Here is a 15,420-nt window from a genome sequence, read left to right as displayed (position 1 = left end):
ACATGCCTATAATCTCAGCTACTTGCAAAGCTGAGGCAGAAGGATCACAAGTTCAAGGCCAGCCTGTGCAACTTATTAACAAGATCCTCTCTCAAAATAAAAAGGACTGAGGATGTAGTTCAGTGGAATAGTGCTCCTGGGTTCAATCCCTAGTACAAAAAAAAAAAAAAAAAAAACCCTGGTGAATCCAACTCACCAGAAGAGGAGCCTAGGAATATGTATTTTTACTAGCATTCCATAGTCAATTCCTATGAGCAAGCTGGGGAAAGGCTGAAAGAACCACACTTTATAGTCAGAGCAACCAGGTTCAAATTCCAGTTTGGGAACTTCTCTCAGTTTTCTCATCTGTAAAACAGGAATTATGTCTACTCTGTAGCACTATTAAAAATATTTAAAAATCATTTAAAGAGAATAACAAAGATCGTAGCATATAATAGGTCTTTGTTCCTAAACGTTTATTCATCTTTAATCTGAAGACACTGGGGAACTACTGAAATCTTCTGAGCACATCAGGACCAGAATGTTGCTATAGCTTTAAACCCTCTGCAATACCAGGCAAATGTTCACCCAGCCTCTTCTGTAACCCCTCCAGTGACAAAAGATCAAATTTACTCTCTCCAGAAGCAGTCCATTCCATTTCAGACAGTTTTCATCATGAGCTCCTTCTTCCTTATGTTGAGCTGAAATGTGCCTTGGGTGACAGGACAAATCTAATCCCTTTTCCACATGATAGGGTGAGGCAATTAACTTAAGGAAGATGAGGAGGAAAGGAGGAGGAGGTAGGGAGGGGAGTCCATTTTGAACATGCAGTTTGTCTGAGGAACTAGAAGGGCAGCTTTATTTACACACGTGTCCAGCGAATTGTTGATATTCAGGTTTGAAGTTCAGTAAAGAGGTCAGGACTGTCACTTACACAACAACAGGATTTGAAGATGTGAAAATAAATGACATTACCATTTCAGGGGCAGAGCTAATGAAAGGTATTGAGGATTGGTCAGCAAGGTAGGCAGAGAACCTTTAAAGAAGAAAGCAGGAAATTCATTTAAAAAAAAAAAAACATGTGGTGAAGAAGTCAAATCCAGGTCAGTCAATGAATTTAAAATCCAAGATGTCATTGCTGATTCCTGACATAGAGTCCAGCATCTTCCTCTGGAGCCTTTCAAGGCTGCTTCGAACTACCACACTACCATGCTGAAAAGCTGGTGCTCACTTCCTGTTGGGCTACCAAAGAGAGGTGACGGGGAGAAGTAGCAACAGTAGCTTTTGACGGGGAGAAGTAGCAACAGTAGCTTTACTACTTCCCAGCCTGGATGTTAAGACAGTTTTTTTTTTTTTTTCAAAATAAGGCTCCTGTGTTCATATCTTTTGGGGAAAACACTGTCCCTCCTGGACATTAATCACAGTAGAGAGTCAAGTTTTCCTGTTTAAGTCTGCATTTACCCAACTCATTGAAGCACTGATATCTCATACAATACCTATTAACTTATTAACATCTTAAGGTACTAGTGTTTCCTGGCACAGAATTTGGTAAATGCAGCGAGCAAAAGAAGAGAAACAATAGTTTAAGGATTTTTTCTTTCCTTTTAAGACTTTTTTTTTTTCTTTTAAGAACGGAAGAAGTTAGTTGGGTGCCTGTAATCCCAGCAACTCAAGAGGCTGAGGCAGAAGGATTGCAAGTTTAAAGCCAGCCTCAGCAACTTAGCAAGGCTCTGAGAAACTTAGCAAGACACTGTCTCAAAATTTAAAGCAGGTGAAAGACTGAGATGTGGCTCAGTAGTAAAGCATCCGTAGGTTAAATATCCAGTACCAAAAACAAAAATGAAAGAATGGGGCCCGGAGTAGTGGCTCAGTGATAGAGCGCTTGCCTAGCATGTGTGAGGCACTAGGTTTGATTCTCAGCACTACATATAAATAAAATAAAGGTCCGTTGACAACTAGACAATATTTTTTAAAATTTTGCTTTAAAAAAATAAAAAATGGAAGAAGTTTTCACAATAGCTAAATTATGGAATCAACCCAGATGCCCATTGATACACAAATGGATTAATAAATTGTGATACACACACACACAAATAGAGTTCTAGTCAGATACTAAAAAATGAAATCCTGGTAATTTGCTAGTAAATGAATGGAAATGGAGAATATTATGATAAGTGAAATAAGCCAAACTCAGAAACTCAAAGGTCAAATATTTTCTCTTATATGCAGTAACAAGAGTAAAATAAAGGGAGAGAAAGGATAGGATAACATAAAGAACCAATCGATGAGTGAAAGCAAGTCTAGTAGAGTAGGGGAAGAAGAATAGGAGAGGGGGAAGATGGGAGGAAAATTGAGGGATCATGAATTGAAATAGATTTTCATGCATGTATGAGTTTATCAGGATTAACTCAACTATTATGTATAACTATCAAGCTCCAATTTAAAAAAAAAAGAATAAAAGGAGTTTAAATATGTTCACATGTGTAAGAAAAGAAACCAAGTGTAGAGTGAAAGGCCAAAAACAGGAATGGAAGAGATGAGCGCACCAGGCTCCCATACAAGGGTTAGCCAGCTCACTGCTTTAGCCATAAAGCATTATTTCCCCTAATTAAGTCCAGTGATCACAAACAGTTCCTATTGTAAACCATATCTACTTCCTTTTGAGGATACAGATGTTATCTAGACAAGGTTATGGGCAGATTATACAAATGGATTCTCTAGAAACAGAGTCATGGTCTCTACTCTCCTCCCCAGAGTTAGCTGAATATATCCCTTGCCTGGGCCAGAGAAGGGTACTCCAGATTGAGAACCAATGCCCAACTCCCCCTGCCCAGGCAGGGAGAGCTCTAGCCCAGGATAGGCGGAGAGGGGAAATCTAAAAATAAAGCTCTCTGAAGAAACTGTCTTGCCTAAAGAGCAGCTTCCCACGCACACTGGAGTGCCACATCTGCGGGGGCTGGAAGCACGGGAACGGAACAATCCTGACCAAGTCACACAAGTATTACCCATTTTGAGGGGTGACAGCACATTTCTGGCTTCCCTCATCAGTGGTCCAGTGTCTAAGCTGCAGACCTGGGGTAAGGGCTTTGGTGAGAGCAGATAGGCCTTTCTTTGCCAGAAGGGAGACTGGAAACATGGCTGGTGCGTTAGTCCAGCCTCTCTGTACCCTTCTCCTCCCCTCACAGTGGGAGATGAGTGTAGCAAATGCTCTCCTCACACAAGGAGTGGAGTTAAGGGTTCACTTTAGAAAAGACCTCAAAAGGTTCTAGTGGGCTTTGGGCTCAGAGAGGAGCTCCCTCAGCTCTGCTCCTGCAATAGGGTCAGGGACTACCAACTTGGAAAAAAGAAAAGAAAGCACTGTGAGAACTGCAATTAGCATTGACATCGGTTAGCTATCGTCATCTCACACCCCAAGGACAGAGCAATTGTCATGTTGCCAGGCAACTGGCAAATGTAGCCTCCCTGCCCCCAGTAGATATCAGAGGCCACCAGAAAAGTTCAACCAAAGAGTTTAAGACAACCCCACACCTAAGCATTCAGCAGATATCTAAAGTAGTTCTGGTAATCCCATCACCTCCTAAGGCTGTGCCCTTGGAGAGATACAATGAACTTGCAATCATTCTGCTGGAGTTTTGCCAGGAAGTCAGGGCAGGAAGAAGGAAACTAGCCCTAATTCTGCAAGGAGTCCCTTATCAGTCCAACAACCAGGGAAGTTTGTACCTTGATCTGACACAGTAGTATACTGCACCTTAAGGGTCAGAAGCTCAACCTTTGACAATATTGCCAAGTGGCTTACAGTTCAATGTTATATATCTGATCCCTCCCCACCCTCCTTCCTAGGGAACACACTCCATTCTGTCCCATGATTCACAGACACAGCAAATCAGTGCAGTGGGTGGAGAGGGGGGGATGGAAGCTCAATATAATACCCAGAATGCAACAACCTGTCAATTCTTTGGTCTCAAAAGAAATCCTGTACCAGAACACTGTGATAGTTGATATGCTCAGATACAAATCCTGATGTCTATTATGCATATGTGGAAGGGGATGGGGGCCAACTTTTCCCCTCAGAGCACAGATTGCAAGCAAAGTACTTTGAAAATTTGAGTGCTATTTGAATGCTGACTAGCAACAATCACCCAACAGTCTTTTACAATTAGAGCAAACTGAAATTTTCCTATACTGAGTCATTCATGAGCAAAAAGGAAGAAGCCAGCTCACAAAAGGGAGGAGATACTGACCATAAAATACACAACCTGAGCATACAGTATGAAGTGTTATTTTAGTACTGGGAGTACACACTCCCTACCCCACTAGTTAAACAAGAAGGGTTGGGCTGGCGCAGAGCTGCTCCCATCCAGCACCAGGCCTGGTGCTCAGAAAGGCAACTTACCTGACATACAAGGACCTCTTCTCACTTGTTCGGAGGGACCCTGACCCAGAACTCATGCTGCTGTTCATCATTTGTTCTCGCAAGTCATGTATCTTCGATTCAAAGCGACTGTACTCTGTCAGGGAGACAAGGGGAAAGATAGGAAAAGAATGAACCCAAGGAGCTCCCCTGAGCTGGTGTGCCTGTGGCCAAAAAACCAGAAGGACACCTGGCTTCAAAACAACCAGAGCCAGCTCAATCTTTGCTTTGATAATCAAGTGTAGATAGACATAGTTTCTCTACCCACAATCTAATTGACTGAGAAAGCACCTAGAAAAGGAGTAGCATTAGGGCATGTCAAATGGAAACAGCTTTCATCTGCCACAAAATCTCACTGATCCTTAAAAATAAAACAACTGGAAAGAGGTTCCAGTGCAGCCTTTATAAATCTTTAGAGCAGACACTAAGGCCCAAGGAGAGCAGATGGGCAAGGAGACTTTCCCAAAAAGCCAATGCAGAGAACAGATGGCCCTGAGATGCAGGGCGGGGGGCGGGGGGGGGGGGGGCTGGAAAGGACCAAGCCATTATATCATTGTTAGGAGAGGACAGTTTTTTCTGGGATGATTTTGTTTGGGGGGTAGTAGAACCCAGTACAAACAGGCTAAAAACAAACAAACCTTAAAATCACATAAGGAGAATTAAAGCTAAAGCTCCCCTGACATACTTTCCTCCTAACAAGTCTCATTGGCTTCTGTAATATATTAAAATATAAATTCTCCCAAATCTACAAGTCTGTTGACACCTCTCACCCTTAAAATCATCTAATCACTTAGGCCCTTCGTCCATGCCCAGCATTGTAGCCCACTGAGACTATTTCAACTGCCAGGAAATGTTGCTACAGGTTTATGACCAATTTAAGAAAATTGACATAGCAAAATTAACTCTAGTCATACAATTATTATAAAAGGCTTTTTATAGGGTTGCTTTGCTGTGACATTCTCCCAGTACATTTAAAATATGATATTCACACTTACCACACACACACAATTACACAACATTTTTCAGGTCTATAATTGCTGCATAAAATGGGGGTATATCTAAGGCACAGGCTGTGGAAATGGCAGATGACAGGCATACTTCTCCATGACAAGCTGACTTTAAAGGAAGTCAAAATTTAGGGGTGGAAGGTTGGGCAACTGCTTTAAAACACACACACACACACACACACTTTTAGGGGGAAAAAATTCCACAAAAGCATTTTCATGCACCATAGAGGGCTGGCAAGAAGCATCCCCACCTAGTCTGTGTGACACTGCGGGAGAGAACAAAACACCTGCTCCAACACCTGCCGCTCCCCCTTGCCTCCCTAGGCAAAGCATCCTGACCTTCAGCTGGGTGAAAAGGGAAATGCTAAAAAGCCTAAACAGGATCAGCAGAGTCTGAAGTCATGCAAATAGCCTCTTCTCAAAAAATTTGTTTCTTTTTGTTCACCATGATATCAAGGAAGCCAACTGGTTAAATTCATGTGATCTTTCATTCATCACGTACTGGTATTATGGTGATTTGTCCTCATTAACTACTCCTGTCCCTGAAATCCTGGAGGAAGCAATTGAGTCACTGACTCACCCATTAAGTGTTGGGGAGAAACAAGAGACAACAGCTGGACAACGTCCCTGTTCTAAGGGTTACACGGCAACACATCAATATCAATGAGGTGTCCCAAAGTAAAGGGAGAGGATGGTGGCCAATCTGTCACAGAAGCCCTGGATGCCCAAGGCACAGCAACAGAACAGTGCACCTCTAGAGATGTCTGGGCACTGGCCTTAACCCTGGGCTTGGCCCTCTAACCCTGGCTGGGGATCATGTCTCACTCCTTCCTTTCTGGCCTTCTTTCAAACTCACTCACTAAGGAGAGAACCGTGTGAAGCAGAGACTTCTTTCTGACCAGGCAGTCTTTTCTTAGGGAAGATGAGTAAAAGAACTATGCATAGAACCCAGAACAAAAGAAAACACCCAACTGTCAGGTATGGCATCACAAGCCAGTAATCCCAGCAACTGAGGCAGGAGGATCACAAATTCAAGGCCAGCCTTGGGAATTTAACAAGACTGTCTCAAAAATAAATAAATAAATAAGAAGGGCTGGGGGTGTTGGACCATGGTAGAGCCACCCCTGGGTTCCAAACCCATGACCTTAAAAAAACCACTAACAATCTATCCATAAGCCATGTTTCCCCTCTTAAAACTTGTTTATATATTACCTTCTTTGGAAATGACTTGCCTGCTGAACTCCAACTTAGCAGCAGGTCATGGCAGTTGCTTAGTAACTACACTTCTTTAAAAATCCCTCAAAAAACAACCACCAAACCACCATTTCCTCAAAGCTCCTAATACAAGGTTGATAATTCTGAGCCAGAGGGCCCACTTAAAATAGATTACAGAAGGAGAACAAAGCTACTGCTTTAAGGAATTCACTCTGTTTTTACACATGCTACTAAGATCTGAAGTTTAATAAACTGTATTTTATTCATTATTTTTGCATTCCAATGAACCCCTTAGAAAGTTCCAACTGCTGATCAGTCTCTGGCATCTATTTGAGTTATCTAATGTCCAATAGGCACAGAGTAGCCTATGACTAAGTGATAGTTGGGTAAATGAGGAGCAGTTCAGAAAACTGTCCAAATCCACTTTTCTATTCTGAACTAATAAACCTAATAGTTTATTTAACTTATGGCTGCCAGCTTCATTGAGAGCTTGGAAAGGTAGTTAAGAAATACACCTGGGGCTGGGGATGTGGCTCAAGTGGTAGCGCACTCTCCTGGCATGCATGCGGCCCGGGTTCGATCCTCAGCACCACATACCAACAAAGATGTTGTGTCCAACGAGAACTAAAAAATAAATATCAAAAAAAAAAAAGAAATACACCCATTTACTTTTGTCCCTGAGGTTAACTGCTAGGAGCAACTGAGGTTTACATTTGTTAAACACCCCTTTGAGATGTTAATAACCCACAATGGGCATCTGGTTAACAGAATGCCCATACAACAAAGGAAAAATTTGTTCTAACAACAACAACAGACAAAAAAAAAAAAAACATGGAGGTGTCATAAGACAGTATCTCATATTTACAGTATACCAGTTTCCCAGGACAAAAGCTTCACCTAAAACATCATTTGAAAACCAAGACTTCACAACTTGTGGAGGGAGGTTCTTCCTTCCCCTCCACTAGCATAGCTATCACTGAAGGGCATCTATTAGGTGGAAGTCACTGTGTAGGAAGCCCACCTGACCAGCCTCTAACCCAGAGGGAACCCTTCAAATAGGCTGCTTTAAAGAAGCAAGGATTATTACTAAAATTTGTACTTTATTCATTTTTTTCCCATTCAGAGGAACCAAACCATTTGTGACCCACAAAGATATCCACAATGAGTCATCCTCTCCTGCCTAATTACTTTTTACCAGCTACTAATCACAGAAAGAGAAAGGAGGTGGAGGGAACACAACCAGAAGTCAGTATCAAAAGAGAGTTTGATCAAGATTTCTTCTGGGTGCAGCAGCACACATCTGTAACCCCAGCAACTTGGGAGCCTGAGGCAGAAGGACCACAAGTTTAAAGCCAGCCTCAGCAACTAAGCAAAATTCTGTCTCAAATTTTTTAAAAAAGGAGGCTGGGGATGTGGCTCAGTGATTAAGTGCCTCCTGGGTTCAATCCCAGGAACCAAATAAATAAAAACTTAAAAAAGATCAAAATTCAGGCTGGGATTGTGGCTCAGTGGCAGAGCACTTGCCTAGCATGTGTGAGGCACTGGGTTTGATTCTCAGCACCACATATAAATAAATAAAATAAAGGCCTGTTGACAGCTAAAAAAAAAAAAAAAAAGAAAAAAAAAAGATCAAAATTTTAGACCCCACTCCTGACACACTGAATCATGATCTAATGAGCAGGGCCCAGGAACCTGCATTAAATGAGTATTGATGTGAATCTAATACGCAAGAAAGTTTGAAACTGCTGGTGTTAACTTATAATATTGAATTTAATTGTGCTAGTTCAGAGAAACAAGGAAAGAATCCTGCAGACTGCCTCCAAAGGAAGGAAGGACAAGAGGGTTGGAAAGACCTCAAAAGCAGAATTTGGCAACAAAATTGCAAATCCCATGGGAAAGCAAAGTGCTAAAGAGCCCACTGTCTAATGTGTCTGCAAAGAAAGGTGATGAGTTTACATTTCTTTTCAATTATAAAACTAACATACAATTTAACTGTGTGTGTGTTGTTGAGGATGGAACCCAGAGCCTCTGGCATGCTAGGCAAGCATTCCACCCCTGAGCTATATCCCCAATTCCTGACTTTAAAAATAAAAGAACTAACTTTTTTCCTACACATTTCCTTATCATTTCCCCATCCTACTACCCAGAAGTATACTGTTAGTATTTTTAGTATGTATCCTTCCAGGCTAATTTCCATGCATATATTGTTTATATACATACATTCACAACTCACATATAGATTTACACACATTTTTCTCATTCATATGTCATGGAACCCAATCCATAGCAGTGCATAGAGACAGACAGACCTCAATCTTATTGGCTGCATAACATTCCATATAATGGGTAGATTAATTTATTCAATCATATCATGATTGATGTATATTTAAATTGTTTACAATTTTTAGTACTACAATCAACGCTGCACTGGAGCATTGTGTGAGCATATCTATAGCATAAATTTGTACAAGTAAAACTTCAAAGACAAACTACATGCACACAAAAATTCTGGATGCCAGGCATGGTGCCCACCTGTAATCTCAGCTACTAGGGAGGCTAAGGCAGGAGGATTGCAAATTTGAAGCTAGTCTTGCTAACTTAGCAAGACTCTACCTCAAAAAAAGTTTTTAAAATGGGCTGGGGATATAGCCCAGTGGCAGAGTACCTGCCTAGCATATATGAGGCCCTGGTTTAATCTCCAGCACTGCCAAAAAATGGGGGACTAGAGTATGGTTCAGTGGTAGAGCATTATCCCAACACACACACAAGGCCCTGGATTTAATTCCCTGCCCTTACTCCATAAAAAAAAAAAGTTAAAATTTACTACCAAATGAACCCGCAACATTCTAAAGTCATTCTGAGACTTTTTGGGACTACAAGTAAGGATAAACTGCTATTTTAACACTTCCAGGAGATTTTTGGTCTCTGAAGAAGTGGCAACAGAATTTACTTTTGAGGGCAGAATTTACCTTTGTTAGGGGAAACACTTTAATAAGCCTTTTTATTATGCAAATGTAAGGCCAAGATTTTATTCTAGAATGGACAAAGGGGAGCTAAAATGTTCTCTCTGCACAATAATGGAGAAGACTGTCCTTATGTTAAGTGGAGTTGCCAATGATCCCAGGTTAAGCCTCAGCCGGCAGGTCTCCTTCCTCTCCATTTTCCAGGTACTTGATTCTTTTTTTTTTTTTTTTTTATTGTTGATAGAGCTTTCTTTTATTTATTTATTTATATGTGGTGCTGAGAATCAAACCCAGTGCCTCACACATGCCAGGCAAGTGCGCTACTACTGAGCCCTAGCCCCAGCCCCCTTGATTCTTAACTCATAGTTTCAGCTACCCACTATGACTACCTACCTCTATACATAACAACTTTGCATCTCCTCTACCTGAAAACCGAATTTTTCTTCCTTATGCCTAAATTCCCCATTACTACAAGTGACACCCTCTCTTTCCCCTGTGCACAACCAGTATGTTTCCTTGAGTTTTGCTGTTTCTTCTTCCTAATTGCTTCTTCAACCCATCTTTGTCATTACTTACTGTTGATTTTCCCTATTTGTTTATTTCTCTTAAGAGACAGCACCTCGTTATGTTACCCAGGCCAGTCTCCAACTCCTGGGAGCTCAAGCCAATCTCCCATGAGAAGCTAGGACTACAGGTACACATCCTATCCAACATCTTGACAACTTTATCTCTGTCCCCACTATTCTTTGCTTTGATTTAGGTCACATTATGGCGTTTTCCCTCCTCTGGACCATTGCTATATTGCTTTAACTGTTCTAGTGCCCCTAGTTTCCAAACTTCAAAGCAGCTTAGCTTATTTGAACAGGCTTCCTAAAACTGCCAAGCCTCACACCACATCCAAATATCTATATAATAACTCAACAACAACTAAAGAATTTCACTGTAATATTTCAACTAAACTTTCAAGGACTGCTAAAACCATTCTCCAATATTTTTGTAGGTCCTCTTTTGCACTAGTCTGCCTAGAACCCTTGAACACAATATGCTCCCATCTGTTATTCCCTGCTTCTGGAATTTTCTCCACTGCCTAACACATTCTTCATGTCCTTCAACATCTTTCTTTCTTTCTTCATTCTAGAAATTTTATCCAGGGCTGGGGATGTGGCTCAAGCGGTAGCGCGCTCGCCTAGCATGCGTGCGGCCCGGGTTCGATCCTCAGCAGCACCACATACCAACAAAGATGTTGTGTCCGCCGAGAACTAAGAAAAATAAATAAATAAATAAGTGTTAAAACTCTCTCTCTCTCTCTCTCTGTCCCCCTCTCTCACTCTCTCTTTAAAAAAAAAAAAAAAAGAAATTTTATCCATTCACTTACTTAGTCAATTATTTACTGAGTGTCTACTGTTTGTCGGGCTCTGTGCTATCTTCTGGGAATACAATGGTAATAAAACCTTTCTCTACCAATTGCAATTACAAACTATTTATCACAATTGTGATAACTGCTATGAAGAAAACACTGAGAACCTAATAGGCTGACCTAACCTAATGTGTGAGGGAGCAGAGTTCATGAAGATTTCCCTGAGGAAGTGACCTTTAAGCTAAGTCCAGAGGAAAGGACTGTGTTGTTGAAGAAAGTATTCCAAACAGAAGGAACTTATGTGAGGGTACAAAATGTATGAAAAACAGTTAGGCAGGGGCAGATCATGCAAGGCCTTATGGAATATGGTAAGAATATTTGCCTTTATCCTAAGGGTACTGGGAAGAAGACATTAAAAATTTTTAAGGGACTGGGGTTGTGGCTTAGTGGTAGAGCACTTGTGTAGCACACATGAGGCACTGGGTTCAATCCCCAGCACCACATAAAAAATACTAAATAAAGGTAGTGTGTCCATCTACAATTAAAAAATAAAATGTTTTTAAAATGTTTAAGGAAAGGAACAATGTGATCAAGGGTGTGTGTGTGTGTGTGTGTGTGTGTGTGTGACATTGGCTCTTGTGTGGGGGGGAGTAAATACGCGGTATCACATGTAGAATTTAAGTTTCCTGACAAAAGAGGACACTTCAATTTTTCTATATTCCCCAAGGTATCTGATATATATAGCCCCTGTTTTTACAACAATCAAACTAGATAACTCTCCAGCCTCTGCTCAAACACATCCATTAATGGGAAGCTCTCTAATTCTTTAGTATTATAGAATACTATTCAAGATTGCTGGGTGCAGTGGCACACACCTCTAGTCCCAGCAATTTGGGAGGTTGGTGCAGGTAGATTCCAAGTTGGAAACAGGCCTCTGTAACTTAGTGTGATACTCAGCAACTTAGTGAGACCTTGTCTTAAAACAAAAAAATAAAAAGGACTAGGGATGTAGTAGTTTAGTGGTAAAGTGCCATTGGGTTCAATCTCCAGTTTAAAAAAAGAAAAGAAAAAATACTATTCAAGAAAAAATTATTGGGTTGATGGCCATGTCTTCTGCCAGCTGATCCTAATTTGGGTGTTTAAAATAGCATAAAACATGATGGGCTCTCAACAGCATGAAGGAATAGTTTAAAGAAGGTTGAAGAAGTGGAAAAGCCTGTAGTCAGCTCTCAGACAACTGGATGAAATTGAGTAGAAGGTGGAATGAGAAAAGGAGATAGGGAGCAAAGACAGGTTGGGAACTGGATTATAAGAGCTTGAGATAGGGCTTTCATTACTAGGCTAAGGGAAAAAACTATTAAGTGTTTAAATCAGAAAGTGATACAATTAAAAATAATTATTTTGGGAGTATAATATAGATGAGAGCACAGAAGAAGAGGTGACAGAGACCAGGAAGCAATTCTATTAGTTCAGACAACCATTTCAAAGTATGGGGCAAAGAGCATAGAAAGAAAGGATAACAATCAAGAAACATGTTGGAGCTAGAAGAGATAAAATTTGGCATCTGATTGGACATAGCATGAGATAGGATCAAAGGCAAATTCTGACTGTTTTCCTGGTCTCCCAGGAAAGGTAGGATAACATCAGCCATAATGAAGAAGGGCCACTATGTCCTCAAAAATAGCCAACTCTTGTTCAGGTTAAATGTTGTTACTTTTTTAACAATTTTTCATTGAATATGGTTTCCAGACCTTTCACTCCCTTGTCCTTTTAAAATCTAATGCCCAGAATTTATGATGTCATTTCCTTTACTAAGCTACAAGCTCCTTTTTTTTTTAAGAAAGAGTGAGAGAGAGTGAGAAAGAGGGAGAGAGAGAAAGAACTTTAATATTTATTTTTCAGTATTTGGCGGACACAGCATCTTTGTATGTGGTGCTGAGGATCGAACCCGGGCCGCACGCATGCCAGGCGAGCGCGCTACCACTTGAGCCACATCCCCAGCCCAGCTACAAGCTCCTTGATGTGGTTTTTGTTTCCTTCTCAAAGTTTAGTGTGGTGAACTGCACCCTTGTTGAGTAGATCATCTTTTATTTAATGTGATAACTCTGTACAAAGATCTGAGAGGGCAAATGTGGACTATGTAATTCTTAAATTCTGGCACCTCAGAAGCAAATATGAGAAAAAAAAAGACTACACACTTTCTCCTTCTACCCACCAAAACATGCTACAAAACCACATACCACTTCTGCAAAGCACAGATGAATTCAGAGGTTTCAAGATAACAGTTAACAGCCAAATAATGCACCAAAGGGTACTGAAACTACAATGTCCAACAATACAAACTGAACATATAATCAAGCCTGCGAATCCATCTCCCAAGAATCTGCTTTTAAAAATAAGCCAAGCATGTTGGCACATGCCTATAATCCCAGTGACTCAAGGAGGCTGATGCAGGAGAATCACAAGTTCAAGGCCAGACTGGGCAGTTTAATGGTTTCATTAAAATAAAATAAAAAGAAAGTCTGGGGACGAAGCTAGTGGTAGAGAGCACTTGCCTATTACGTGCAAGGCCCTAGGTTTCCATACCCAGCACTGCAAAAAGAGGGGGGAAAAAGAATAAAAAATGACAATTGTCATTAATGTGGAAAAGCTGAAAGATGCTCAGTTTCTCAACCTATACTTCTATAGGCTTCTCAACCTATACTATAAGTTTATTTCCTCCTATTAAAGACAGGAAAATATACAGACAAGAAACAAATGGCAGCAACAGAGGGCATTTATTCTGCGTACAGTGTAGAATACTAATGATTTGAATGAAGATATAAAAAGGAAAAGCTATAAAATAGAAAAAAAGCCGTGCCTATCAAATTTGAAAATGACAAGATGCTGGGAAGACAACTGGATGACAGACTTCAGACACACAGACTACGACAGGAACAATCAGAAAATGCAAACAAAAATAAAGTAAAATAGAAAAGTATAACTCCCTGACCTTGAAGCCCCACACAAATACTGAGTAGGAAAGACATGGCTGAATAATAGCTTGTGTTTTGGTTGGCTATACACTCAAAATAAATCAACAGTTCCCCAAAAAGCTCATCCATTCTTATGGAAGTGCAGACGTTCAGATCTCAAACTCACACAGCCCTCATTTGCCATTGCTGAGCTGCCCTGAGGCCTAAAGGAATCATCAGTTGTGAAAAATTGCAGAACCCTGGTGGAAATAAAGTTACAACCTCAGAAGAGAGTCACAGATTTTCATGAGTATGGATTGTTTTAGATTGCTGTAGTTGCCTTTATAGTATAAACCCTCAGGATGTGTCTGAATTATAAGAGTCTGTCCCAACATTATGGCTCATGTCTTTCAACAAAATGGATGGAGGTGAAAGTAAAATAAGTTCATCAGGATACCTGTTAGTATGGAGTAGTAAGAATTGCCAAATAGCACATTTCTAGGAATGACAATCTTCTGTTTTATAGAAGCCTATTACTTGAATTAGTTTCTAATTATGGATCCACTATTTATAAATCTGATACTTCTAAAACTGGGAAAAATTTAAAGTCCCTTCTAATTATGACAACTATGATTTTATAACAAAGTCATTGAAATCCAAAAGGAATCAAACCTAGGACTCTTCAATTTAACTTGCTTATTATAATCTAGGAGAAGGAAATCTTCATATCTTCAAATAATCCTTAACTCTTTGGGCCAAAAAAAATAGCAAATCAATAAGCATAAGTTACAAAAAAATTCCCAAGGCTAGATGAGAGGGCAAAAAAGTGGTAAATGGCCTTAATATAGGCAAATATTGTGAGAGAACAATAATTTCAGCTCTACTTTTAGAACAATGGCTCAGAACTATAACTAACCATGAAAAGAAGCCTGGGGTGTCATTGTTCTGGTTCTGGTCCCTGCACTGTCACAATGTGCTTCCTCATTCTTATACACCCTTAGCCATGTTTCTGAAGTATATTAGGAATAAAACAGAAAACAAGACATGCTACATCAGCACACCATAAGAAATTCTTGTTTATTTCTACTGACTGGTTGTTTCTGTCTCCAAAGAGCTTAGTGAGGATGCAGGAAGAACTAGCTATTGGGCAAAAGTGCCATACTATATAAAGATTTCATTACATTAAGCCACCTGATCTGAAATGAGTGGAATGAAAAATGTCTTGATCTCACACAGAGCTAAGAAAAAGCATTCACAGGGGCTTCTAATTGGTCCTTCTCTCTTCATTTCACCCAGCAGATCAGGGTAAAAGCTTCAAATAGGGTCTTTTCTCTCTTTCAAAGGAATTTCATGTGGCATATTCAAATGAAAAGATTGACAAAGCTTTTGACTCCTTTAATGCATAAGCCAAAGTATACATAAAGACCATCCCAAGGTAAAACACCTCATCCAGGCAACATGAGCACGAAGGCAAAATTACACCTTTTCCCTACTCCCAAAGTGGTAAATATGCTGGTTTAGAACAATCTTGTTC

The 15,420-nt window shown here is 40.3% G+C and overlaps 1 protein-coding gene across 6 annotated transcripts in view; it reads right to left on the bottom strand.

Moving 5' to 3' along the window:
- Window positions 1-15,420, bottom strand: part of Dlg3 (discs large MAGUK scaffold protein 3) — a 56,086-nt gene that overhangs the window by 20,476 nt on the left and 20,190 nt on the right. For all 6 annotated transcript variants that reach the window (XM_040282015.2, XM_005339981.5, XM_040282010.2 and 3 more), the window contains one exon: window positions 4,373-4,487. In XM_040282015.2, coding sequence (XP_040137949.1) covers window positions 4,373-4,487 — 115 coding nt within the window. The remainder of the gene's footprint in view (window positions 1-4,372; window positions 4,488-15,420) is intronic.

The sequence above is a fragment of the Ictidomys tridecemlineatus genome, chromosome X (genome assembly GCF_052094955.1).
Source record: "Ictidomys tridecemlineatus isolate mIctTri1 chromosome X, mIctTri1.hap1, whole genome shotgun sequence".
Taxonomy (NCBI): domain Eukaryota; kingdom Metazoa; phylum Chordata; class Mammalia; order Rodentia; family Sciuridae; genus Ictidomys; species Ictidomys tridecemlineatus.
This window is presented reverse-complemented; position numbering and strand designations above follow the sequence as displayed.